This window comes from Tachyglossus aculeatus, chromosome 5, assembly GCF_015852505.1.
Source record: "Tachyglossus aculeatus isolate mTacAcu1 chromosome 5, mTacAcu1.pri, whole genome shotgun sequence".
NCBI lineage: Eukaryota > Metazoa > Chordata > Mammalia > Monotremata > Tachyglossidae > Tachyglossus > Tachyglossus aculeatus.
In genome coordinates this window covers 99,054,201-99,079,046 of record NC_052070.1, presented here as the reverse complement: position 1 = coordinate 99,079,046, position 24,846 = coordinate 99,054,201, and the positions used below count along the sequence as shown (strand labels likewise).

At 45.7% G+C, this 24,846-nt stretch overlaps 1 protein-coding gene across 1 annotated transcript in view; it reads right to left on the bottom strand.

The window, feature by feature from the left end:
• Positions 1-22,399, bottom strand: part of AGBL1 (ATP/GTP binding protein like 1) — a 655,387-nt gene extending 632,988 nt beyond the window's left edge. Inside the window, exons 1-5 of the mRNA XM_038747354.1 lie at positions 22,373-22,399; positions 19,335-19,419; positions 18,841-18,987; positions 14,778-14,909; positions 12,959-13,052 (exon numbers count right to left, since the gene is read on the bottom strand). Of these exons, the coding sequence (XP_038603282.1) occupies positions 12,959-13,052; positions 14,778-14,909; positions 18,841-18,987; positions 19,335-19,419; positions 22,373-22,399 (485 nt within the window). The remainder of the gene's footprint in view (positions 1-12,958; positions 13,053-14,777; positions 14,910-18,840; positions 18,988-19,334; positions 19,420-22,372) is intronic.
• Positions 22,400-24,846: the final 2,447 nt, after the last annotated feature.

Below are 24,846 nucleotides of genomic sequence, written 5' to 3'. Positions count from 1 at the left end.
GTCTCTTCTGCTGCTCTCTGCTGCTCTCTGCAGTGCAGGCCTCTTCCTCTCCCACTCCCCCAAACTCACCGGAAAAGGAGAAGGTGTCGGTTTCCTTCTCGCCCCCCAATGTCACTTTTGCACTATCCCTCCTCCCCCTTCCCTTTCCTTCCCTTCCTTTGAAGCCCACATTATTCGCCTCTAACACCCCCTCCAGATTCTTGTAGCTGTCATCTACCGCCCTCCCGGCCCCACTGCCAACTTCTTTAACGACTTTGACCCATTCCTCACCTTCCTTCTCTCCTTCTCCATGCCCACTCTGATCCTCGGAGACTTCAATATCCACATGGATATCCCTAACGACTCCTCTGCCGCCTGCCTTCTATCTCTCCTTGACGCTGCCAACCTCTTCCTCCACCCCACCTCACCCACTCACCAACTTGGTCATACCCTCGACCTCATCATCTCCTACCGCTGCACTGTGTCCACCCTCACCAACTCTGAAATCCCTCTCTCTGATCATAATCTTCTCACCTGCCTCCTCACTCATACTCCTTTCCCCTGTAAATCTGTATTACTCCCTCACAGAGATCTCCGCTCTCTGGACACCACCCATCTTTCGGAGGGCCTCACACCCCACCTCGCCGCTCTCTCCTCTCTACCCAGTCTTGATGATCAGATTACTGCTCTCAACTCTACCATTTCTACTCAGCTAGACTCACTCGCTCCCCTTTCCCTTCGCCGCTCTCGCACCACTAACCCACAGCCCTGGATCACTGCCACTGTCCGCCTCCTTTGCTCTTATGCTCGAGCTGCTGAACGCTGCTGGTGAAAGTCTAAACATCATGCCAACCTCGTTCACTTCAAGTTTATCCTTTCCTGCCTTACCTCAGCTCTCTCTTCTGCCAGACAAAACTATTTCTCCTCCCTTATTGACACCCATGCCCATCACCCCCGCCAACTCTTCCATACACTCAACTCCCTTCTCAGGCCCCCGGTTCCTCCCCCTCCTCCTTCTCTCACCCCCAACGATCTGGCCTCCTACTTCATTGATAAAATTAAATCCATCAGGCCTGACCTCCCCAAAGCCTCTTCCCCCCTTTCTCAATCCCCCCGGCTCTCAACACTCTCTGCTACTCTCCCATCCTTCCCAGCAGTATCCTCAGAGGAGCTCTCCTCCCTCCTCTCAAGTGCTACTCCGGCCACCTGTGCTTCTGACCCCATTCTCTCTCATCTCATGAAATCTCTCGCTCCATCCCTTCTCCCCTCCTTAACTTCCATCTTCAACCACTCACTCTCCACTGGTTCCTTCCCCTCTGCCTTCAAACATGCCCATGTCTCTCCCATCCTAAAAAAACCCTCTCTTGACCCCACCTCACCTTCTAGTTATTGCCCCATATCCCTCCTACCATTCCTTTCCAAACTCCTTGAACGAGTTGTCTACACTCGCTGCCTAGAATTCCTCAACAACAACTCTCTCCTCGACCCCCTCCAGTCTGGTTTCCGTCCCCTACATTCCACGGAAACTGCCCTCTCAAAGGTCACCAATGACCTCCTGCTTGCCAAATCCAATGGCTCATACTCTGTCCTAATCCTCCTCGACCTCTCAGCTGCCTTTGACAATGTGGACCACCCCCTTCTCCTCAACACGCTATCTGACCTTCGCTTCACAGACTCTGTCCTCTCCTGGTTCTCCTCTTACCTCTCCGGTCGTTCTTTCTCAGTCTCTTTTGCAGGCCCCTCCTCCCCCTCTCATCCTCTTACTGTGGGGGTTCCCCAAGGGTCAGTGCTTGGTCCCCTTCTGTTCTCGATCTACACGCACTCCCTTGGTGACCTCATTCGCTCCCACGGCTTCAACTATCATCTCTACGCTGATGACACCCAGATCTACATCTCTGCCCCTGCTCTCTCCCCCTCTCTCCAGGCTCGCATCTCCTCCTGCCTTCAGGACATCTCCATTTGGATGTCTGCCCGCCACCTAAAGCTCAACATGTCGAAGACTGAACTCCTTGTCTTCCCTCCCAAACCTTGCCCTCTCCCTGACTTTCCCATCTCTGTTGACGGCACTACCATCCTTCCCGTCTCACAAGCCCGCAACCTTGGTGTCATCCTCGACTCCGCTCTCTCATTCTCCCCTCACATCCAAGCCGTGACCAAAACCTGCCAGTCTCAGCTCCACAACATTGCCAAGATCCGCCCTTTCCTCTCCATCCCAACCACTACCCTGCTCATTCAAGCTCTCATCCTATCCCGTCTGGACTGTTGCATCAGCCTTCTCTCTGATCTCCCATCCTCGTGTCTCTCTCCACTTCAATCCATACTTCATGCTGCTGCCTGGATTATCTTTGTCCAGAAACGCTCTGGGCATATTACTCCCCTCCTCAAAAATCTCCAGTGGCTACCAATCAATCTGCGCATCAGGCAGAAACTCCTCACCCTGGGCTTCAAGGCTCTCCATCACCTCGCCCCCTCCTACCTCACCTCCCCTCTCTCCTTCTACAACCCACCCCGCACCCTCCGCTCCTCCACCGCTAATCTCCTCACCGTACCTCACTCTCGCCTGTCCCGCCATCGACCCCCGGCCCACGTCATCCCCCGGGCCTGGAATGCCCTCCCTCTGCCCATCCACCAAGCTAGCTCTCTTCCTCCCTTCAAGGCCCTGCTGAGAGCTCACCTCCTCCAGGAGGCGTTCCCAGACTGAGCCCCTTCCTTCCTCTCCCCGTCGTCCCTCTCTCCATCCCCCCCATCTTACCTCATTCCCTTCCCCACAGCACCTGTAAATATGTATGTTTGTACATATTTATTACTCTATTTATTTATTTATTTATTTTATTTGTACATATCTATTCTATTTATTTTATTTTGTTAGTATGTTTGGTTTTGTTCTCTGTCTCCCCCTTTTAGACTGTGAGCCCACTGTTGGGTAGGGACTGTCTCTATATGTTGCCAATTTGTACTTCCCAAGCACTTAGTACAGTGCTCTGCACATAGTAAGCGCTCAATAAATACGATTGATGATGATGATGATGATGATACAAGCTGATCCATGTCTGTTTTTAAGCATAGCTGGGTTTGTCTTGAATGGGCTGAAGCTGTCACTCACTAGCCAAAATTCTTCCTCCTCCTCTTTCATAGTCCTCGTCCAATGTTCTTTTCCTTAATCCCTAATCACTATAGCTCTGAAGGAAGTGAAGAAGAGGTATTGTGCATAACCTTCCCCCTCCACCCACCATTCTACCCCTGAGCTCCATCTGTCTGGTGGATATTCAGAGTCAACGAGAACTGGGAGATAGGGTTGCCCCAGCTGAGGCTAGATTGCCAATTATTCATTAAATAAGAGGAATCACGGTCTGTGAATCAGACTCAGAAAGAGTCTCTTCTATCCATCTGCAACGTGTCACTGAAGTCAAGGATTATTAAGTCACACAGAGCTTGTGGTAGAGATGAGCAGAAGAGGAATCACAGAAGGGGAGAAGAACCTCCCAGTTCAGTCACATTCCACTAAGCCACACTGCTTTTCACTTCCCCGAGTGAACCTGACACAGACAGGAAACCCTTGGTTTATATTACAGGAGAATGAAATGGCAACTTCCTTCACAGGCCAGTGGCTGAGAACACATTTGTGCAGCTATATCTGAGTTTGTGTTGTTATCCATCCAGTTTTATACTCGACAGTCCAGTTTTCAGTAGGTCTGCCCCTGTCTGCTATTGATACAGCACCAGATGCCAGTAGGTTTGGTGTTTTTATTTTAAGCATCCAGTTTCTCTCCACCTGTACTCCTGCCTCTAGGTCCCTAGATCTGGAGAAAAGGCCATGTTTACAAGGACCTCACAAAGGAACACAATGACTCGAAAGCAAAGAGGCTTCTGCAAATTTCCTCAAAGAACTTTTGGTATGTCTGCCTAACATCATCACATTATGTTACCTGTGTAACACATGAAAAAGTGGTTGGGAGATTAAGAAGGAAAAGGACAAGAAAAAGGGGAAGGATTTTGCTTACAAGTTTTGTTGCGGGCTCGAAATATCAATCATTTCCTGTTGCTTTGTCTCAGGGCCCAGGTGTTATGAAGTATACGGTTTCTGAGCCCTATATTGCCGAACGAACCCCAGGGATGTCCTGAATCTAAAGAATACAAATCATGACAGGAAGCCCAGTCTAAAAGTCCAGGGGGACTTTGGGAAAGTCCTAAGAAACCAAGAGGCATGGGGTCTCTAAGCCGGTGAGATCAGGAAAAAGAAATTTTCTGACCACCCCAATGCATGGAGGGAGATGATCTGGAGTATCATCATCATCAGCTGTGTGACTTTGGGCAAGCCACTTAACTTCTCTGGGCCTCAGTTACCTCATCTGGAAAATAGGGATTAAGACTGCGAGCCCCACATGGGACAACCTGATTACCTTGTATCTACCCCAGCACTTAGAACAGTGCTTGGCTCATAGTAAGCGCTTAACAAATAACAAAATTATTATTATTAACAGCAAGAAATAACAATTGATTTCTACAGTCCTAGCAGTTGCAGTCCAGGGTAGGTTTTCAAGGTGGAATAGAGCATGGGCCTGGGGTCAAGGTGGAATTGGTGTCTGATCCACAACTATAAGGCTTGCATGGCCAAACAGGTTGGCACAATTCATAAGAGCCAGTGGTAAAGAAGGATCATCATCCAGTGCTTAGAACAGTGCTTCACACATAGTAAGCGCTTAACAAATAACATCACTATTATTATTATTTGATGTTTTGAAAGACCCTACTTAAGCTCATTATGGGCAAGGATCATGTCTACCAACTCTTTTGTTTTGTTCTTTCCCAAGTAGTTGAAAAGTCGCATGTCTAGTGGATAGAGCATGGACCTGGGGTCAGAAGACCTGGGTTCTAGTACTGATTCAGTCACTTGTCTACTGTATGACCTCGACCAAGTCACTTCACTTCTCTGTGCCTCAGTTACCTCATCTGTAAAATGGGGATTAAGACTATGAGCCCTGTGTGGGAGTGGAACTGTGTCCAACTCAGTTTTCTTGGATCTTAGTACAGTGCCTGGCACATAGTAAGTGCTAAATCAATACCATTAAAAAAGTGCATAGTACAGTGCTACATCCCCTATTACGGTCACACCTGGAGAGTTTCCAGTAGTCTACCAGTCTCAACTACGAGAGGGAGAGCCAAGCAGAGGCATATCCATTCCATTCCTAGCTTGGCAGTGGCTAGCAAGTAGAAGGCAATATGCTCCAAGTCCAAACTCATCTGTGCCAGGCAGTAGAAGCATGGGAGAGAGTAGAGGGTGAAGACTCAAGTATACTGCGCGGAAGGAGGCAACAGTAAAGCACTTCCATATTTTTACCAAGAAAACTGTATGGATACACTGCCAGAATGATTTCAGATGAGGTGGGGCATTCTGGGAGAGTCACATCCATGGTGTCACTAGGGGTCTAAGATAACTCAACAGCATAAGACAAGAAAAAACAATGCTACATAATAAGCATTCAATAAATACAACTGATCAGTTGATCATTATAATTTCCTAACTTTCTACCATCCATGGTCAACCATCACGGTGAGGGAAGGAAAGAAGGAAAGGGCCAAAACTATTCTACTCATCTTACAGAGGAAGATCCTTAAATGAAGAATAGGTCCCCACATCTCTCCCAGAAAGGCAGAAAGGAAATGATCAATCCCACTGACTCTAATCCCACTGATCAGAGTGGGATCAATAAATCAATCAATAGCATTTATTGAGCACTTAGGTGCGGAGCGCTGTACTAAGTACTTGGGAGAGTACGATAAAAGCAGGTTGGCAGACTTTCTCTGCCCACAGTGAGCTCACAATCTAGAGGGAGAGGCAGAGATTAATGTAATTAAATCATTTATAATATATAACTTCAACCTATGTACACAAGTAATGCAGGGTTGAGGGTTGGGCAAATATCAAATGCCCAAAGGTCACAGATCAAAGTGCATAGATGACCCAGAAGGGATAAGGGATAAACTGGGGAAAAGAGGCCTTAATCAGGGAAGGTCTGTTTGAAGAAGATGTGACCTTAGTAATGTTTTGAGGGTGGGGAGAGTGGTGGTCTGGCATATATGGTGGGTAGGGAGTTCCAGGCTAGGGGGAGGACATGGGAAAGGGGTTGGCAGTGAGATAGACAAGATCAGCATAGTGAGCAAGTTGGCACTAGAGGAGTGAAGTGTGAGGGCTGGGCTTAGTCGGAGATCAATGAGAAGAGGTAGGATTATTTCTTTATTGAGTTTTTGGTATGACCCTCGACCTTATAGTTCATTAAGTTCAGGGAATGACCCATCTTCCCACATTCCATTGGGTACATGGTAGGAAGGCACATGGTAAGAATCCACCTCCTCAGTTAGAACATTGGATATTTTCACCTTCCTCTAACCTGATATTGCCCGTCCAAATCCTTGGTTGCATTGAATATATTTATTTTATTTTTTTTTACCTTCTGAAATTCTGTTTTCCCTTGAACTTGTACTCTGTTTTTCTGGCAGTTGTTTTTTTAATGGAATTTGTTAAGTTCTTAATATGTGACAGGCACTGTACTATGCACTGGGCTAGAGACAAACTACCTAATCAGGTTAAACTATCCCTGGGGCTCACAGACTTAATCCCCATTTTACAGGTGAGGGGACTGAGGCACAGACAAGTTAAGTGACTTGCCCAAGGTCGCCCTCCATATAAGTGGTCGAACCTGGACAAAAACCCAGGTCCTTCTGACTCTCGGGCCCTTGCCCTATCCACAAGGCCATGCTGCTTTTTATCATGAAGGTTTTAATGACTGGTGTGAGAGAAAATTTGGAGACAACTGGAAGTATATTATAAACAAATAGTCCCTCTTTTCAAGGAGTTATCAATCAAGTAATCAGTGGTATTTATTAAGCACATACTGTATGCAGAACACTGTACAAAGTGCTTGGGTAAGTACAACAAAATCTGTAGACATGATTCCTGTCCACAAGGAGCTTGCAATCTGCAGTCAAATCAGCAGGGAAGCAGCATGGCCTAGTGGAAAAAGCATGGGTATGGAACTCAAAGAACCTGGGTTCTAAACCCAGCTCGCCACTTGTCTGCTGTGTGGCATGGGCAAGCCACTAAACATCTCTGTGCCTCAGTTCCCTCATTGGCAAAATGGGGATTCAGTACCTGTTCTCCCTTCTGCTTTGACTGTGAGCTCCGTGTGAGACAGGGACTGTGACCAACCTGATTGTCTTGTATCTATCCTAGTGCTTAGTACAGTGCTCGGCACATATTAAATGTTTAACAAATGGCACAATTATTACTTCTATTACTATCATTAATTGTCTGATGGCTGTCCATCCATTGTCATGGTTAGGGAAATACTGTCTAACATATCCTTTGTCTCCCTTTATCATCCATCAACATTTCTACGCCTTCCTGAACACTCTAATATCTCTATATTTCATATATCTATAGTTGATCTCGCTTTGGCCCTATCAACCATGAATCTATTTAAACTTTTATTTCTAAGATCCATAAATTGCCTTTGAACAACCTTCTTTGGGCTATACATTCATGAATGAAACCAAACTATTCTTAAAGCTTCGGCATAGTCTCCCTCCATAACGCTCCGGGGAAACAGGTCCAAACCATTTTGGTTTGCTTTTTGGTCTGTCTTCAACCAACTACCTTCAAGCGTTAGTGCGTATCTCCTAATGCTTCAAAGGGGGTGGCTTTTTACTGAGTTTGAAAATTCCTTCTATTGATGATATTTACTGAGAACTTACTGTACAAAGAGCAGTGTACTAAATGCTTGAGTATCAGAGAATTTACAGACATGATCTATGTTCTAGACCATTAACTTCTTCTGGGCAGGGAATGGGTCTGTGATATTGTTATACTGTACTCTCCCAAGCACTTAGTATAGGGCTGTGCACACAGTAAGCCCTCAATAAAGATGATTGACTGACTGTTCCTACCGTAAGCTCCTTGTGGGCAGGAATCGTGTGTACCAACTCTGTTGCAATGTACTTTCCTGTGGGTCAGTACAGTGCTTTGCATACAGTAAGCACTCAATAAATACCATTTATTGACTGATTGCAATCCAAAGAAGCCATGGATGTAACCCAGTGAGTCAGGGTCCCTATAGTTTCCCAATTCCTTGCTGGGGGTTCCCAGCTAGGATCTAATTTGTCACTGTTTTTTTTTTTAAATAATCCAACTTAACTCTATGTGCTCTTTAGTAAAAGACAGATAACACTTTGGGCCTATTAGCCTTGATGGGTCTCGGTCTGAAGTTCATCTCCTTGGCAACAGGTTGTCACATGGCTCTGTCTGCTGAGGGGGTGGCGGAGAAAGGTGTCTGGGTGATGCTTGGCATGGACGATTGGCATCACAGCTGGTGGACTCTTCTGGCATGTATCCCCTAATGAATTTACGCCTGGCCCTGAATGTCCCCTTCTCTGTTAGGAGCATGGAGGACTCATCAATCTGGCCCTGAGGACTTATTGGGACAGAGCTAGAGCAGAGGACAGCTGCACGGCTAATTTTAGCTCCATGCCAGACAATCTCCACAGTTTTGATGCAGCGCTCGGCATCTGCTCATAACCAGTCAGCCCTGAATAACTCTAGCTGAAAGGATTGCGTTTTGGAGAAGGGCACAAAAGAGGCTTCTAGGATCCACCAGAATTTTCCCTCTTGTCCTCTTTACCAGCCTGCCAAAACTTCCATCTCAGGACCATCTGCCTTCCTTGTGACCTTGGTCAAGTCGCTTAACTTATTTGCATCTCAGTTTTCTTATCTGCAAAATGGGGATTCAAAACCCGTTCTCCCTCCCTCTTAGATGTTGAGCCCCATGTTGGATGGGACTGTGTCTGATCTGATGGTATCGTAACTACAGTGCATGAGCACCCAGTGTGTGCTAAACAAATACAACAGTCATTATTATTAGAAGAGTTGGGCAGAAACCCATCCATCGTGTGTAACTGCAAAGTTCAGGGAAAGGGGGAGAAGTGGGAACAGGATGGGGAGGACGAGAGAGGAAAGAGAAAGACTGAAAGCTTCTGTCTTGGGTCTGTTCCCTGTCATCTGTTTGTTTGTTTTGATTTTATTTTTTCAGTATTTAATAGGTGCCAGAAACTGTACTAAGGGGTAGGATAAGTACAAGCTAATCAGGTTGGACACAGTCCCTCTCCCACATGGGGTTCACAGTCATAATCCCCATTTTACAGATGAGGCAACTGAGGCACATATGAATAAAGTGAATTGGCAACCCCCTTCTTCCTTTGACTTATGCACTGTTCTGGAACTTCCCTTACATTTTCTGGTTCCACCCTTGCCTCATCCAGTCTCCCACGTTGCTTAGTCCAGGACCTAGATAATAAATGTGGCATTTTTTAGCACTTACTACATGCCAAGCGCTGTACCAAGTAAATGCTGGAATAGATCCAAGATAATCATGTTGGACATAGACCCTGTCCCACATGGGGTTCACGGTCTAATAAGGAGAGAGAACAGGTATTGAACCTCATTGTACAGATGAGGAAACAGAGGCATAAGTGATTTGCCCCTGTTTACACACAGAAAGGGAATGGCAGACCCAGCATTAGAAGCCAGATCCCTTGACTCTAAGACACAGTATTTTCCATGTAGTAGAGTTTTTGAGAAATGGGCACAAGTCCATAAACACTGCCATGCGGAGTCAGACCAATGGCTCTTTGAGTCAGTATTCTGGCTCTGACAGTGACCCCAAGGTCAGTTGGCAGAATGGTGTAGCAATTGCCACTCTTGACATAGCTCCCGATGATTATGGATGTAGGCGTGCTCGTACCTTAAGGAAATGGCGATGGGCCTTCGGGTGAGGATGGATAAGCAATGACAGAGTTGTAGAGGTTCAACAGTAGTTTAAGCCTGGAGACCATGAGCTTGGGATTGATATAGGGACACTGAAAACGTCTTGAGTCAGGGAACCCGACTTTTCAAACTACCCCGTATATCTTGGAAATTGCCTCAATACCTTCTCTAATATTCTTTCAAGGTCCTTCCTGAGTTACTCGTGTGAATGATGGATCTTAATAGTTCAAAATATCGGTAAATCCCTAAGGTCGGCTTCCGACCGTCTTCTCATTCAGTTTCATGATTCACTCCTCCTTGGCCAACCAGGGACAGGCAGTGAGATGCATCATCCTATTATAGAGGTGTCTCAGCACCGACCCATCCTCGTGATGGGCTCTTATGTGACCCTGATCGCTCATCTGAAATTAGACTGGCTGACACTTCTCCTCTAGAGTTCTACACCTTTCCAGGGCTCTAAAATTTTTAAAACACCAGAAAAAAGGGACAAGGTTGAAAAAAAGTAAGGACTTTATAAGTTTGCTATTTGGGTCATCGCTGGTCACTAGGGCGGTCACTGATGGCTCATAAATACCAGACAAGGAGATCCACGTGACATCAAGTATCGTACTCTGGCACCCATTGTAAAGTAATGATATCAGAGCTGCCATTTTGCAGAACTATCTTGCTGAAATATGACACAGACAAGTTAAGTGACTTGCCCAAGGTCACTCAGCAGACATGTGGCAGAGCCTTGGTCTGGAGCCTTTGTGTTCATCATCTAGATCCAAAGGAATTCTGGAAAACAGCACTGTCCATTTTAGCCCACATAAATTAAGTCTCCTGTTGCCCTGTGGCTGTCAGTCAGGTCATCTTAGGGCACTTAGCTTGATTCAGTAACTCACCTCAAAGGACGCAGCATCTCCAAACCAGATTAGAAATGGTCAACTTTGAAGGGATTTTGAATTCATTTTTTGAAAGGATCTTTAAAGGAAAAAATTCACTTTTGATCAGGATCTGCACTGATTGTGCTTGAAGAGAGAGGAGAAAAGCAATTGGAATGAGGGTTGGTCATTTCAATTGGAGGCACAATCAAGTGGGATAATATATCAGCCCATCAATCATATTTATTGAGTGTGTACATACAAAGGCTGATGCCAGAAAGCTGGGCTGCTTTAAAGCACAAAATGTAGCAGAGGGAATTTAGGACCCCCTGGAAAGAAAGGTGAAACTCTCTGCTCTCCGTTCCCCTTGCCCAAGACAAACCACACCACAACATAACGTTACACCCCGTTACATCAACAGAGTTTACCCCATGCAAGTCAAGGCTAAAGACAAAAACCATAAGACTATAAGAAATTCCATTATTGGGTCAAACCCTGACTCAGAAGGTCCATCCATCCCAATATTCTGCCCCCTTGACAACAAGATGTTTGGAAGAACTGTGTGAAAGTTGTCATCTTTGACATCCTAAATCTCCAGCTTTCCTTCTAGAGGCTATCCCAGAATCAATATATCAATCAATCAGTCACATTTATAGAGAGCTTACTGTATGCAGAGCACTGTACAAAGCTTTTGGGAGAGTATAATATAACAATGTGACATACACATTCACATTCCCTGCCCACGAGCCAGAAATTACATTCCATTGGTTCTTCCTCTGAGACTTTGATTTAAGTTATGTGGCCCTGAATGATGGATTGATGTTTAAACTATCCCACTCACCCCCACTCAGTCGCAACGCCCTACCCTGCTGTCATTTGGGAAGAAAGAAAAAAGAGGTCTCATCGAATTGATAATGTTCCAGTGAGAACTGTTCTGTTGGCAACTGGAGAATAAATCTAAATTTCAAATCATTAAAAATCTCCAGAAAAATCATGCCGGATGAAAATCAACACCCTTGAGGAGTAACTGTCAATCAGGCAGCCTCCAGGATGCTCCGCAGTCATGGCTGAGAATGCAATTTCCCAGAGTTGAAGCTCCATTTTGCTCACCCTCATGATCATGCATGACAAAAACCCACTCACTGTAAACCTCACTTTCACTGAGTCAAAAATGTGGCTGCAAATATTAGTGTGAATAAATAATAGAGGGATATTGCTTCACTTGGGAGGTTTATCAATGAACACAGTGGGTTTTTAAACTTATTAATTTGGATGGGATCTTTCCTCTTGTGTTTATTACAGGACTACTTTGTTTGGGGTATTTTTCAATGAATGTGGTGAGTTTTTGAGCTAATCAATTTGTGTGGGATCTCTCCTCTCTATTACAGGGAGAATCAAGATAATAGAGATGAACTGAGGGAAAAGATTCAACTCTGGAATGAAACCTCAAGAGAGGTTTGGTTCAGACCCCACCTGGGTGGATTTGGACTGTGCCAGTTGTTGCACCAATGGTTTGAACCCTTACCCACATAATTGCTTCCACCACACACAGTTTTAAAGGCAGGCATAAAATGATTTTTGTGAGCAGTAAGGATGACACAATACTGGGATAGGAAGAGAAGGAAAAGGAGAGTGTATTCAAACTGCAGATGAAGGCTCTTGCTAGCGAGGGAGATTCTTCTCTTCACTTCACTAGTAGTAACTATAATACCTATTAAGCCCTTACTTTGTGTAAAACACTGCACCAAGTGTTGGGAAAGAAATACCTGGGTGATATATAGACACCATTTCTAGCCCCCAAGTGTACCACAAGAAAAACATGGGGAAACGACTGGTGACTGAGACCAGAACTCTTTGATAGAAAAAGGAGGTGGGAGCCATGGTTAGCTTGAGAGTCTACTGTAGGTAGCACTTGGAGAATGCAATGGAAGTAAGAGAGTCTCAAATGCTGTCTTAATTTTCTCTATTTTCTTTCTCCTATTTTTCCTTCTGTATTCCTAATTGTTTATGTTCCATGCAATTGCCTCCCCCCTATTTTGGGCAAGTCACTTTTGGGAAGTGACTTTGGGCAAGTCACTTCACTTCTCTGGGCCTCAGTTCCCTCATCTGTAAAATGGGGATGAAGACTGTGAGCCCCTCGTGGGACAACCTGATTACCTTGTATCTACCCCAGCGCTTAGAACAGTGCCTTGAACATAGTAAGCGCTTAACAAATACCAACATTATTATTATTATTATTATATTCCCAAACTGCGTATGGGTCAGGACAGACAAACAGACAGCCACTGTTGTGAAATACCTTATAATTCGGGTGCGCTTCTTGGCATAAGGAGTAATGACTTTGAATAGCAGTTCCATTGCTCCATTAATCCCCAGCATGGCTCCAGTATTGGCTGGGCGGGAGAGACAAAGGCAGCATTAGTTGTGAACTAAACTAATTCCACCCTTGCTTACCTGAAGGTACTACCTCATGAGCCAGGAGGGTCAGCTCACTTGTGTCTGCTAACTTTAAATATCCCGGCCCCACTTGTGGGGATGAAGTGACGGCTCAATCCAACTGCAATCAATCAATTGTATTTATTGAGTACTTACTGTGTGTAGAGCACTATACTGAGCCATTGGGAGAGTACCTTATTACAGAGTTGGTAGACTTTCCCTGACACGACGAGCTTGCAGTCTTTTTCTATCCAAGAGTTCTTGTCTCAGTCACCAGTCCCTTCCCCACATTTTTCTAAGATTGTGGTTCACCTGGGGCCTAGAAACAGTGTCTATATTTCACCCAGGTATTTCTTTCCCAGCACATGATACTGGGAAACTGCAAGTATGCTACAACTTCTTTAGAAAAACTCCTTACATGCCTAGTTAGACTAGATTACAGAAAGGAGGTTAAACTGTTATCACCTGCCATACTATTACTTTTCTGAGAGTCTTTCCTACATGGAGATAACCCTCAGAAATCCTGAGCTAATTTATAGAAGAAGCATCAAGTCAAGGGGGTAGTAGGAGTAGCAGTAGTAGTAGCAGTAGGTCTTCAAGCCAAAGTGCCTAGTTTCTTTGGTCTTATAAATGGTGATCCTTGCATATTATATGGTCTTTGTGCTTCATTTTTCCTTATGGATCTGTCACTATTTCCCTTCTTGTCCCTTTGGTCTTCGATTGTGAGCCCCTTATAACCAATTATAATCTAATATAATTTCCAGCTATGTAATTTTCCCAGAATTTAGTACAGTGCTTGGCCCAAAGCAGCATGGTCTATTGGTCAGAGCATGGGACTGGGAGTCAGGTCATGGGTTCTAAGCCCAGCTCCATCACTTGTCTTCTGTGTGACCTGGAGCAAGTCACTTCACCGCTCTGGGCCTCAGTTACCTCATCTGTAAAATGGGGATTAAGGCTGTGATCCCCATGAGGGACAGGGACTGTGTCGAAACCGATTTGCTTGTATCTACCCCAGCGCATAGTATAGTGCCTGGAACATAGTAAGGGCTTAACAAATACTATTATTATTATTATTATTAAGTTCAGGAGGCAAGAAGGTCACGATAGAGCAGGAAGGGGAGAAAATGTGTCAAGACTTCTCAGATAGAAGCAGTGTGGCTCAATGGAAAGAGCATGGGCTTGGGAGTCAGAGGTCATGGGTTCAAATCCTGGCTCTGCTGCTTGTCAGCTGTGTGACTTTGGGCAAGTTACTTAACTTCTCTGTGCCTCAGTTCCCTCATCTGGAAAATGGGGATTAAGAATGTGAGCCCCCCCCCATGAGACAACCCAATCACCTTGTAACCTCCCCAGTGCTTAGAACAGTGCTTTGCATATAGTAAGTGCTTAATAAATGCCATCATTATTATTATTGCTTAATTTCTCTGTGCCTCAGTTACCTCATCTGTAAAATGGGGATGAAGATTGTGAGGCCCACATGGGACAACTTGATCACCTTGTATGCTCCTCAGCGCTTAGAACAGTGCACTGCACATAGTAAGCACTTAACAAATACCAAAATTATTATTAGTATTATTAAATATCTTATCGTCCCTTAATCACTAAACTGATTCTATATCTCCAAGCTTTGTTCATGCAGGCTCCCCTAACCAATGGCCAAATATCCCCCAAAGAGTGTCACTCACCATTGGAAGCATAAACTTGCAAAGCCCAGAGACAGTGAATAAGATTCTGGCTTTGAGACAGGTTTTTCCTGGCCAGAATCAGTGTCACATCGATCGCCTCTAGCTCCAGAGCTTTCTGTCCAAACTTCTTATCTGAGGACACAAGGAAAATTGGCCTGTGAAAGTATCCTAAAAGTAACCTCTCCCCCACCCATGCTGCCATGCTGCCCCCTGCCTGCCCCCCCACCCCAGACACCGGCCCTGGCTCTCCTCTATGTCAGCGAGGAGACATGATCCCACCCTACCTTCCACCACTCTGGCCGGAAAGAGAAAAGCACCCACAGCGAAACATCCACAAAATTCTGGGAAGACTGGAGGCTGCTATAATGATTATAAGCACTTAGTACAGTGCTCTGCATACAGTAAGCATTCAATGAATGCGATTGAATGGATGAACTGTGGTTATGGGTGTTCCTTGGGCCCTGAGCCATGGGGAGCCTGAAATTCTGCTCCTTTAGCCACAGCACCCTATCGATTTTGTTTTGACTTTGTGTATTTTTCTATTACGTACTTTAATGTTTCAGTTCTCTTGATGTGCCTGGCTCCAATCCCTTCTCCCCACTTAGATTCTTAGATTGTGAGCCCTTGAGGGACAGGGACTGTGTCTAATTTCCCCCTGTGTATTCTCTCTGAGCACTTAGTGGAGGGATCTGCACACAGTAACATTTTAATAAATACTATTACTACCATTACTACCACCACCACCATGCAGGCACGGTGAGTTTCTATGGTATTGATTTTAGGTTCCAGGCATATAAAGCTCTAACAGCAGGGGATACTCTGGGGCTCTGTGGCACTGGAAGTCTCTCAGTCATAGGAAGAGTGTAAGCTGCTTGTGAGCAGGGAATATGTCTACCAACTCTGTTATATGGTACTCTCCCAAGAGCTTAATACAGTGCTCTGCACGAAATAAGCGCTCAATAAATATGACCGATTGAGAAGGACCTTCCTCTGCTCCCTCACACTTGGGAGATGACCGTAGTCCGCCCAAAGTCCCTGCGACATAGTCAAGCATGCAATTCTGAAATCCCACTACACTGGTGGATAGAGACCCGAATCCCAGGGCCCAGTTCCTTCCCCTCCTGACAAACCCTGAGAGAAACCCTGCAACCCCATCATTTTTTATGGGTCTTTGTTAAGCATTTACAATGTATCGGGCACTACACTCCATGTGTGACAACCAGATTACCTTGTTTCTACTGCAGCGCTTAGAACAGTGCTTGGCTCATAGTATGTGCTTAACAAATACCATAATAATAATAATCGTTATTATTATTAAGCACCGGGGTAGACACAAGTAATCGGGTAGGACTCAGTCTGTGTCCCACCTGGGACTTACAGGCTCAAGCCCCATTTTACAGCTGAGGCAACTGAGGCATGGAGCAGTGAAGTGACTTGTCCAAGATCACACAGCAGACAAGTAGCGGAGCCAGGATTAGAACCCAGGGCCTTCTGACTCCCAGGCCCTTGCTGTATCCACTCGGCCATGCTGCTCCTCACTTTGAATTTTATTGAGGAGCTCAAGCTCTGTAATTGCTCAGCTGGCAGAAACCTTCAGTTGGCTATGGAAAAGCCATTTTGTCCATTTGAACTGCCACAAATCGGCCTTATCTGCTCTCTGGATTTTTGTGGTCTTTAAAAAGATTTTCTAAACGAGAGTCTTCTAGACATGGTGTCTCCCCTCCTTAAATGTGTAAAGAACCTAGGTATTCATTTCCCTGTATTTATCTTTCCTAGAATCATGTACATTACTAGAAATCATAGCTTATGTAGTAAATAGTGGATGATGATAATAATGATGATGGTGGTTAGTATGATGACTGGAGAACTCCCTAAGATGATGATAATGATGATACTGTTAGGGCTAACCCCAGCTATAATAGCATCCAGGTTAACTTCTTCAATAGTCATAACAGCACTTAGAACAGTGATTGGCACATAGTAAGCGTCCCGACTCTGCCATATGTCTGCTGTGTGACCTTGGGCAAGTCACTTAACTTCTCTGAGCCTCAGTTACCTCATCTGTAAAATGGGGATTAAGACTGTGAGCCCCACATGGGACAACCTGATCACCTTGTATCCCCCCCAGCGCTTAGAACAGTGCTTTGCACATAGTCAGGATTTAACAAATGCCATCATTATTATTCATTATTATTATTAACAAATACCATCATCATCAACTATATAGTTCCCTCAGTTCTTCCGTAGCATGGGTTTTTACTTCCCATTTTGAGTAGTGCAGTATAAGGAACTGGGGAACACTCTTCCCATGTGCACATCTATCTGGGTAAAACATGGTGAAATACTGGATGCTGATTATGCACATCAGCCTAGCATCAGGCAAGGTGTGTGAACAATGCTGTGACTCCCATGTTACTGGTGAACTGAGAATTATGGCCTAGTGGAAAGAGTATGGGCCTGGGAATGAAAGGACCTGATTTCTACTCCCAACTCTGCCACCAGCCTGCTTTGTGATCTTGGCAAATCACTTCATTTCTCAATGTCTCAGCTTCCTCCTCTGTACAAATAGCATTAAATATCTGTTCTCCCTCCCTCCTAGACTGTGAGTGTCATCTGGGATAAGGACTGAGTCCAATCTATTTTTTTTTTATTTACCCCATTTCTTGGCAGAGTGCTTGACCCATGGTATGTGCATGACACATTTTGTTGTGGTTATTATTATGGTTATTATTATTACTACCCTGAACTCTAGCCTATGAACCTTATGTACTTACATATGTAGTCAAGTGGAAACAGTGTGTGGTGTGGGTGGCTAAAGGCTTGAATTCCATTGTCACTGCCAACTGTTTAATCTTGGACAAGATAACCTCAGTATACATCAGTTTCCTTAAGTGAAAATTTAGGATAATAGCTGTGGTCATCAAAGGAGAAGCAGCAGTGCAAAGAGTTGGGCTTTGGAGTCAGAGGTCATGGGTTCAGATCCTGGCTCTGCCAATTGTCAGCTGTGTGACTTTGGGCAAGTCACTTAACTTCTCTGTGCCTCAGTTACCTCATCTGTAAAATGAGGATTAAGACCGTGAGCCCCCTGTGGGACAACCTGATCACCTTGTAACCACCCCAGCTCTTAGAACAGTGCTTTGCACAAAGTAAGTGCTTAATAAATGCCATTATTATTATTATTATTACATGTATACAACAAATAACAATAATAATATTTGTTAGGCCCTCACTATGTGCCAAGCATTAATCCAAGCACTGAGGTAGATATGCGATAATTAGGTAGAACACAGACTCTGTCCCATACAGGGTTCACAGTCGAAGTGTAAGTGAGAGTAAGTATTGAATTCCCATTTTACAGATGAGGAAACTGAAGCACAGAGAAGTTAAGCATCTTACCCAAAGTCACAAAGCAGTCAAGTGGTGGAGCTGGGATTAGGACCCAGGTCCTCCAACTCCCAGAGCAATGATCTCCACTGCTTTTCCTGAAACAACTGACATAAAAGCTATGTGCTATCCTTATTATTTTTCACTGTGTCTGACCTGATTAACTTGTATCTACCCCAGTGCTTAGAACAATGCTTGGCACATAGTAAGTGAAACACAGAGCAGTGAGAAGCAGCATGGATAGAGCAGAGGCCCGGAAGTCAGAAGGACCTGGGTTCTATTCCTGACCCTGTCACATGTCTACTCTATGACCTTGGGCAAGTCACTTAACTTCCCTGTGCCTCAGTTACTCATCTTTAAAATGGGGATTAAGACTGTGAGCCCCAAATCAGACACAGATAATGTCCAACCTGATTAGCTTATATCTACCTCAGCACTCAGTTCAGTGCCTGGCACATAATACAAATGCTATTAACAAAAAAAGTGCTTAACAAATACTGTTATCATTATCAATTATTATTCACTACAGAAGGCAGTGCAAATCGGCTAATAACTCCTGCCTGATGCCTTTCCTTGGGATGTCCTTTGTTACTGGCAGATGTCAATATCTCTCTGACAGGGGCTGAGGCTGCTGAGACATGCCCTCCTTTCTAACTAAGTGATCGTGGAGTTGGGGTACCTCTTTGTCCTACTTTGACCAACAGCCGTAGCAGAGGCAAGAGGATGCTGTAATCAGGAGAAGCTGACAGGGCCGAATCCACCAACGTCCTCAGGAGGGCTTCGCTGCCTCCCTTGCTGATCATGTACAGAATCCTGCGGTCTGTACCTGAGAGAGGGGACAGAGAACAGGAGAGGCATTACAGGAGCGTTACTATCTCATCTCATGTGACAAATCAGCCTCAAAGGCAGAGGCGTGGAGGAAGGGTTTCTTCTGGTGGCTACAGGATGGACTGAGAGTCATCTACATTCCACCACTCCGACGGTGGCCAAGAAAACCCAGCAACTCAAAGACTGTCCAAATCTCATGATGGTTTCAGGGTCTCTGGTTCTGACAGTGCCAAGTAGAGCTCACCCCCAGGTGCCAAGCACTACAGGGATGTTTGGGTAAAAACTCAAGCAGAAGCTAAAATCCTGATGACCCAAGTAAGGCAGTCCAGCAATGAGGTGACTTACCAGCAGAAAGCAAGTCGGTGAGAATGCCAAGGATATTCAGGATTGACTCTCGATCCGAGGAACTCTGAAGAGAGAACACAGGAAGCTATCTTTAGCAACAAAGCCAAAAAAGCAGGCAAAGGAGCTATCTTATGGATGTCAAGGTAAGGGTTAGAGAGGCAGACTTTTTTGTTTTTGTTATTATTAGTAATAATAATAATAATAATGGTATTTGTTAAGCATTTACTATGTGTCAAGAACTGTTCTAAATTCTAGGGTAATTACAAGCTAATCAGATTGGACGCAATCCCTTCATGGGGCTCAGTCTTAATCCCCATTTTATAGAGGCCCAGAGAAGTTAAGAGACTTGCCCAAGGTCACACAGCAGATAAGTGATGGAGCCAGGATTAGAACCTAGGCCCTTCTGACTCCCAGGCCAATGTTCTATCCACTAGGCTATGCTGCTTCTCACTAGGCCACACTGCTTCTCATGTTTGCTTAGCACTTACTATGTGCCAGGCACCATATTGAGTACAAAATAATCAGGCTGGACAGAGTCCCCCTACACCACATAGGGCTCACAATCTTAATCCCCATTCTACAGATGATGTAACTGAGGCATACATAAGTTAAGTGACTTGTCTAGGGTCACACAGCAGACAAGTAGCTAAGCCAGGATTCAAACCCAGGTCCTCTAACCCCCAGACCTGTTCTCTTTCCACTAGGCCTTACTGCTTCTCTTAACATACTTGACCTATGACCATGAATAACTCAACTGGACAGAGGTAATGGGACCGAGTTACCCATTTTCCATGGGTGCTTGGAGAGCAAATGAGCCTTGGGGCAGCAGTGTTGACTTCCACTTCTACTTATCAGGTGTAAACTCCTCCAGTAGACTGTAATCTCCTCTATTAGACTCCAAGCTCCTTCGTTAGTTTGCAAGATCCACCACTAGACTGTAAGCTCCTTGAAGGCCAGGGTAGTGTCAACCTACTCTTTTGTACTCTCCCAAGTGCTTAGTACAGTTCTCTACACCCGGTATGTGCTCAATAAATATTTCTGATGGATTCATTCATTGATAGACTGTAAGCTACTTGTGTCCAGGGAGCATATCTACTAACTGTTTCATTGTATTCTTTCAAGTGCGCTGCTTCATTAGATTCAGATGACTGCCACGTCAGAAGAAACACATTTTGCATGTATGCACATGCAGAAGGCATCGTGATCCATAAGTACTACACTAGTACTAATTTTCCTTAAAGTGGGATTTGTATAAGGCAGCCCTCACACTGTAGAAGGATTAGACGTTTGTATATAAAAATGAGAGTTTGGACTCGTCATCTGGATAGTTGGAAAGGAATTAAGACAAACCTGTAGCAGTTTTGACCGTTTCAAGGAAATAAGGCAGAATTTTTGGTGTCACGGTGACAGGTGATAGTGAAGCAGGAATGTCAGATTTATTTTTTGCCTCTGTACATTTTGTATTTGAATTGAATCCTTTCACTGAGTGGCCTGGCAGTTACCCATCCAGGCCTCCCTCTGAATCTGGGATAAGGTAGCCAAGAAATAAGCAAGAGAAATACGAGAAATAAGGAGGATGAGATAATGGAAGAAGAGATAGCTGGAGGGAAAAAAGAGGGGGGTAAAGAGAGGTGGGACAGAAGGAGGGAGGCAAGGAATGAGGGAAGAAGGATAAGTGGTAGTAGGGAAATTCCTCCATTTCTCTACAAAGAACAAACACGTATGTTGCGACTGACTTGCCCAAAACTTCAGCTCATGTGCAAATCTTGCCCTGCAGTTCAGATTTATCAGACCGTTATCCTTCTCCTTTGCAAATAATGCGTTGGGTGCCTGTTGGGTTCTTGTCCCAGTTACCCTTTAAATTGGTCTCTCCAGCTCAAACTCTCTACACCCCTAAAGAGGTAGACTGGAGGAGCTAGGCATTCCTGGCCACCTGTAAAACAGATTTCCCTCACTGAGAAAGCACAAACTTTGCTGACTTTGCCCCCACCCCGCCTAAAGGTAACTTTAGAATACCAATGCAGAGATTTCTCAACCCCTGCCCACACCAGCTGGAGAAACCAGGCTCTGAAATCCAGCCCACCTCACACCTTTTAATGCCAGGGCAACAGCACTTGCTAGTTCAGCCCCAGTCAATTGATCAATCAATAGCACTTTGAGCACTTACTATGTGCAGCACACTGTACTAAGCTCTTGTGAGGATACAATGCAGCAGAGTCAGCAGACGCGTTCCTTGCCCCAAACAATCTAGGCTCTGCCAAGTCACTTCACTAGGATGGCTTTGGAAGTCAGAAGAAAGGGATTAGTTTGCCAGTCAACATGACTCCTGCCACTTGGAGTTGGGCAGATTGCCCTGGGAGCCTCGACACCCTCTCTGTTTCACCATGGAAATCACAGGGTGGGCCTGGGGAAGGGACAACCCAACCAGGAGATTCCATCCATACCGCACTGCCAGAATCCCCAGGCCAATCCGTAACCTGGGTTTGAGGATTCGAAGAGCCCTGTCTGAAAAGTAAAACCTCCCTCATTCCGCCTTTCCCAGGTGCCAGGCACGCGCTGCACATGGTTTTCTTGAAATCACAAACACAGAGCAGTCTTCACCAGCAGAGAAAATTCACCACGAAAACTCGACCGACATTCATTCATTATTCTGGGCTTTATTTACCACTATTATTTACGCCATTTAGAGGAATAAACCAAAGCCATTATCCCATCCACAGCAATAATATATGAGCAATTAGAGAAGAACAGAATGCATCTTTGCCTCAATTTCCCTCTAATGCTCCTTTTAAACAAATCATTGAGTAATCCTCATGTGTTTAAGGCTTCCTGTAAAAAATGGAAATGTGGAGCTTCAGAGAAAGAGGTTGGCAACAGGCAGAACAAATGGCAGTCTCAAAGTAGTCTCAAAGAACACTCAACTCCAAAACATGGATCCTTGATCTTTAAAAATAGAATAGGATTGTGCAAGACTAAATGAACAAAGACTCCTAAGAATAAACATCACCAGAGACAAAAACAGATCTCCTTCTATTTACACTGGAGTACCGCTTTAGGAAGTGCATTGTGAAATAATCTCTTGCTAGATTATAAATTCCTTGAGGTCAGGGACCATGTCCTCCAACTTTTTTGTAGCAAAGAGAGGCACCATGGCCTAATGAACAGAGCATGGGCTTGGGAGTCAGAGGACTTGGATTCTAATCCTGGCTCTGCCAAATGCTTGCTGTGTGACCTTGGGCAAGTCACTTAAGCTCTCTGAGCCTCAGTTGTCCTGTTCTCCCTCCTATTTAGACTGTGAGCCCCAGGAGGGACAGAGGCTGTGTCCAACCTCATTCACTGATATCTACCTCAGTGTCTCAGAACAGTGTTTGATGTAGGCGTGTTAGCCATCAAGTGATGGCTATCAGCTGCTGCTAAGAAGATGACGGGGAACCTCTTCTTCCTCCCCTGCTCCACATTCTGGTGTGGGAATAGGACTTAACTGGCCCTTAAAACCATCAAAGTTTTTAGCGTTATGACCCCATCCCCAACCTTCGCTCTCTGTGACCCTGAGACATGGGGGAGACCAGAAAGAAGTGAAGAGATACTGCTCCTCAGCACTCTGGGATATTTGGCATCCTTCAGGAGGCCTTCCCTGATTATTGTCTCATCTCCCTGCCCAATATCCCACCCCAAGTGGCACTTCAGTATTTTAGCATCCTCTAAACAAGGAGGAATTCATAGCTTACCTCTCAGCCTCCCCATTCCACTTATACACAAATCTTTATTTTCTACACACTCTATGCAGTCGTCCAAGTGTTTAGCGCAATGTCTTGCATGGATTAAGCACTCAATAAATACTATTGAATGATTGATTGATTGATTGACTACTCTCTGCTACTCTCCCATCCTTCCCAGCAGTGTCCTCAGAGGAGCTCTCCTCCCTCCTCTCAAGTGCTACTCCGGCCACCTGTGCTTCTGATCCCATTCCCTCTCATCTCATTAAATCTCTCGCTCCATCCCTTCTCCCCTCCTTAACTTCCATCTTCAACAGCTCACTCTCCACTGGTTCCTTCCCCTCTGCCTTCAAACATGCCCATGTCTCTCCCATCCTAAAAAAACCCTCTCTTGACCCCACCTCACCTTCTAGTTATAGTCCCATATCCCTCCTACCATTCCTTTCCAAACTCCTTGAACGAGTTGTCTACACTCGCTGCCTAGAATTCCTCAATAACAACTCTCTCCTCGACCCCCTCCAGTCTGGCTTCCGTCCCCTACATTCCACGGAAACTGCCCTCTCAAAGGTCACCAATGACCTCCTGCTTGCCAAATCCAAAGGCTCCTACTCTGTCCTAATCCTCCTCGACCTCTCAGCTGCCTTTGACACTGTGGACCACCCCCTTCTTCTCAACACGCTATCTGACCTTGGCTTCACAGACTCCGTCCTCTCCTGGTTCTCCTCTTACCTCTCCGGTCGTTCTTTCTCAGTCTCTTTTGCAGGCTCCTCCTCCCCCTCCCATTCTCTCACTGTGGGGGTTCCCCAAGGTTCAGTGCTTGGTCCCCTTCTGTTCTCGATCTACACGCACTCCCTTGGTGACCTCATTCGCTCCCACAGCTTCAACTATCATCTCTACGCTGATGACACCCAGATCTACATCTCTGCCCCTGCTCTCTCCCCCTCTCTCCAGGCTCGCATCTCCTCCTGCCTTCAGGACATCTCCATTTGGATGTCTGCCCGCCACCTAAAGCTCAACATGTCGAAGACTGAACTCCTTGTCTTCCCTCCCAAACCTTGCCCTCTCCCTAACTTTCCCATCTCTGTTGACGGCTCTACCATCCTTCCCGTCTCACAAGCCCGCAACCTTGGTGTCATCCTCGACTCCGCTCTCTCATTCTCCCCTCACATCCAAGCCGTGACCAAAACCTGCCGGTCTCAGCTCCACAACATTGCCAAGATCCGCCCTTTCCTCTCCATCCCAACCGCTACCCTGCTCATTCAAGCTCTCATCCTATCCCGTCTGGACTAGTGCATCAGCCTTCTCTCTGATCTCCCATCCTCGTGTCTCTCTCCACTTCAATCCATACTTCATGCTGCTGCCCGGATTATCTTTGTCCAGAAACGCTCTGGGCATATCACTCCCCTCCTCAAAAATCTCCAGTGGCTACCAATCAATCTGCGCATCAGGCAGAAACTCCTCACCCTGGGCTTCAAGGCTCTCCATCACCTCGCCCCCCTCCTACCTCACCCCCCTTCTCTCCTTCTACAGCCCAGTCCGTACCCTCCACTCCTCCACCGCTGATCTCCTCACCGTACCTCGCTCTCGCCTGTCCCGCCATCGACCCCCGGCCCACGTCATCCCCCGGGCCTGGAATGCCCTCCCTCTGCCCATCCGCCAAGCTAGCTCTCTTCCTCCCTTCAAGGCCCTGCTGAGAGCTCACCTCCTCCAGGAGGCGTTCCCAGACTGAGCCCCTTCCTTCCTCTCCCCCTCGTCCCCCTCTCCATCCCCCCATCTTACCTCCCTCCCTTCCCCAC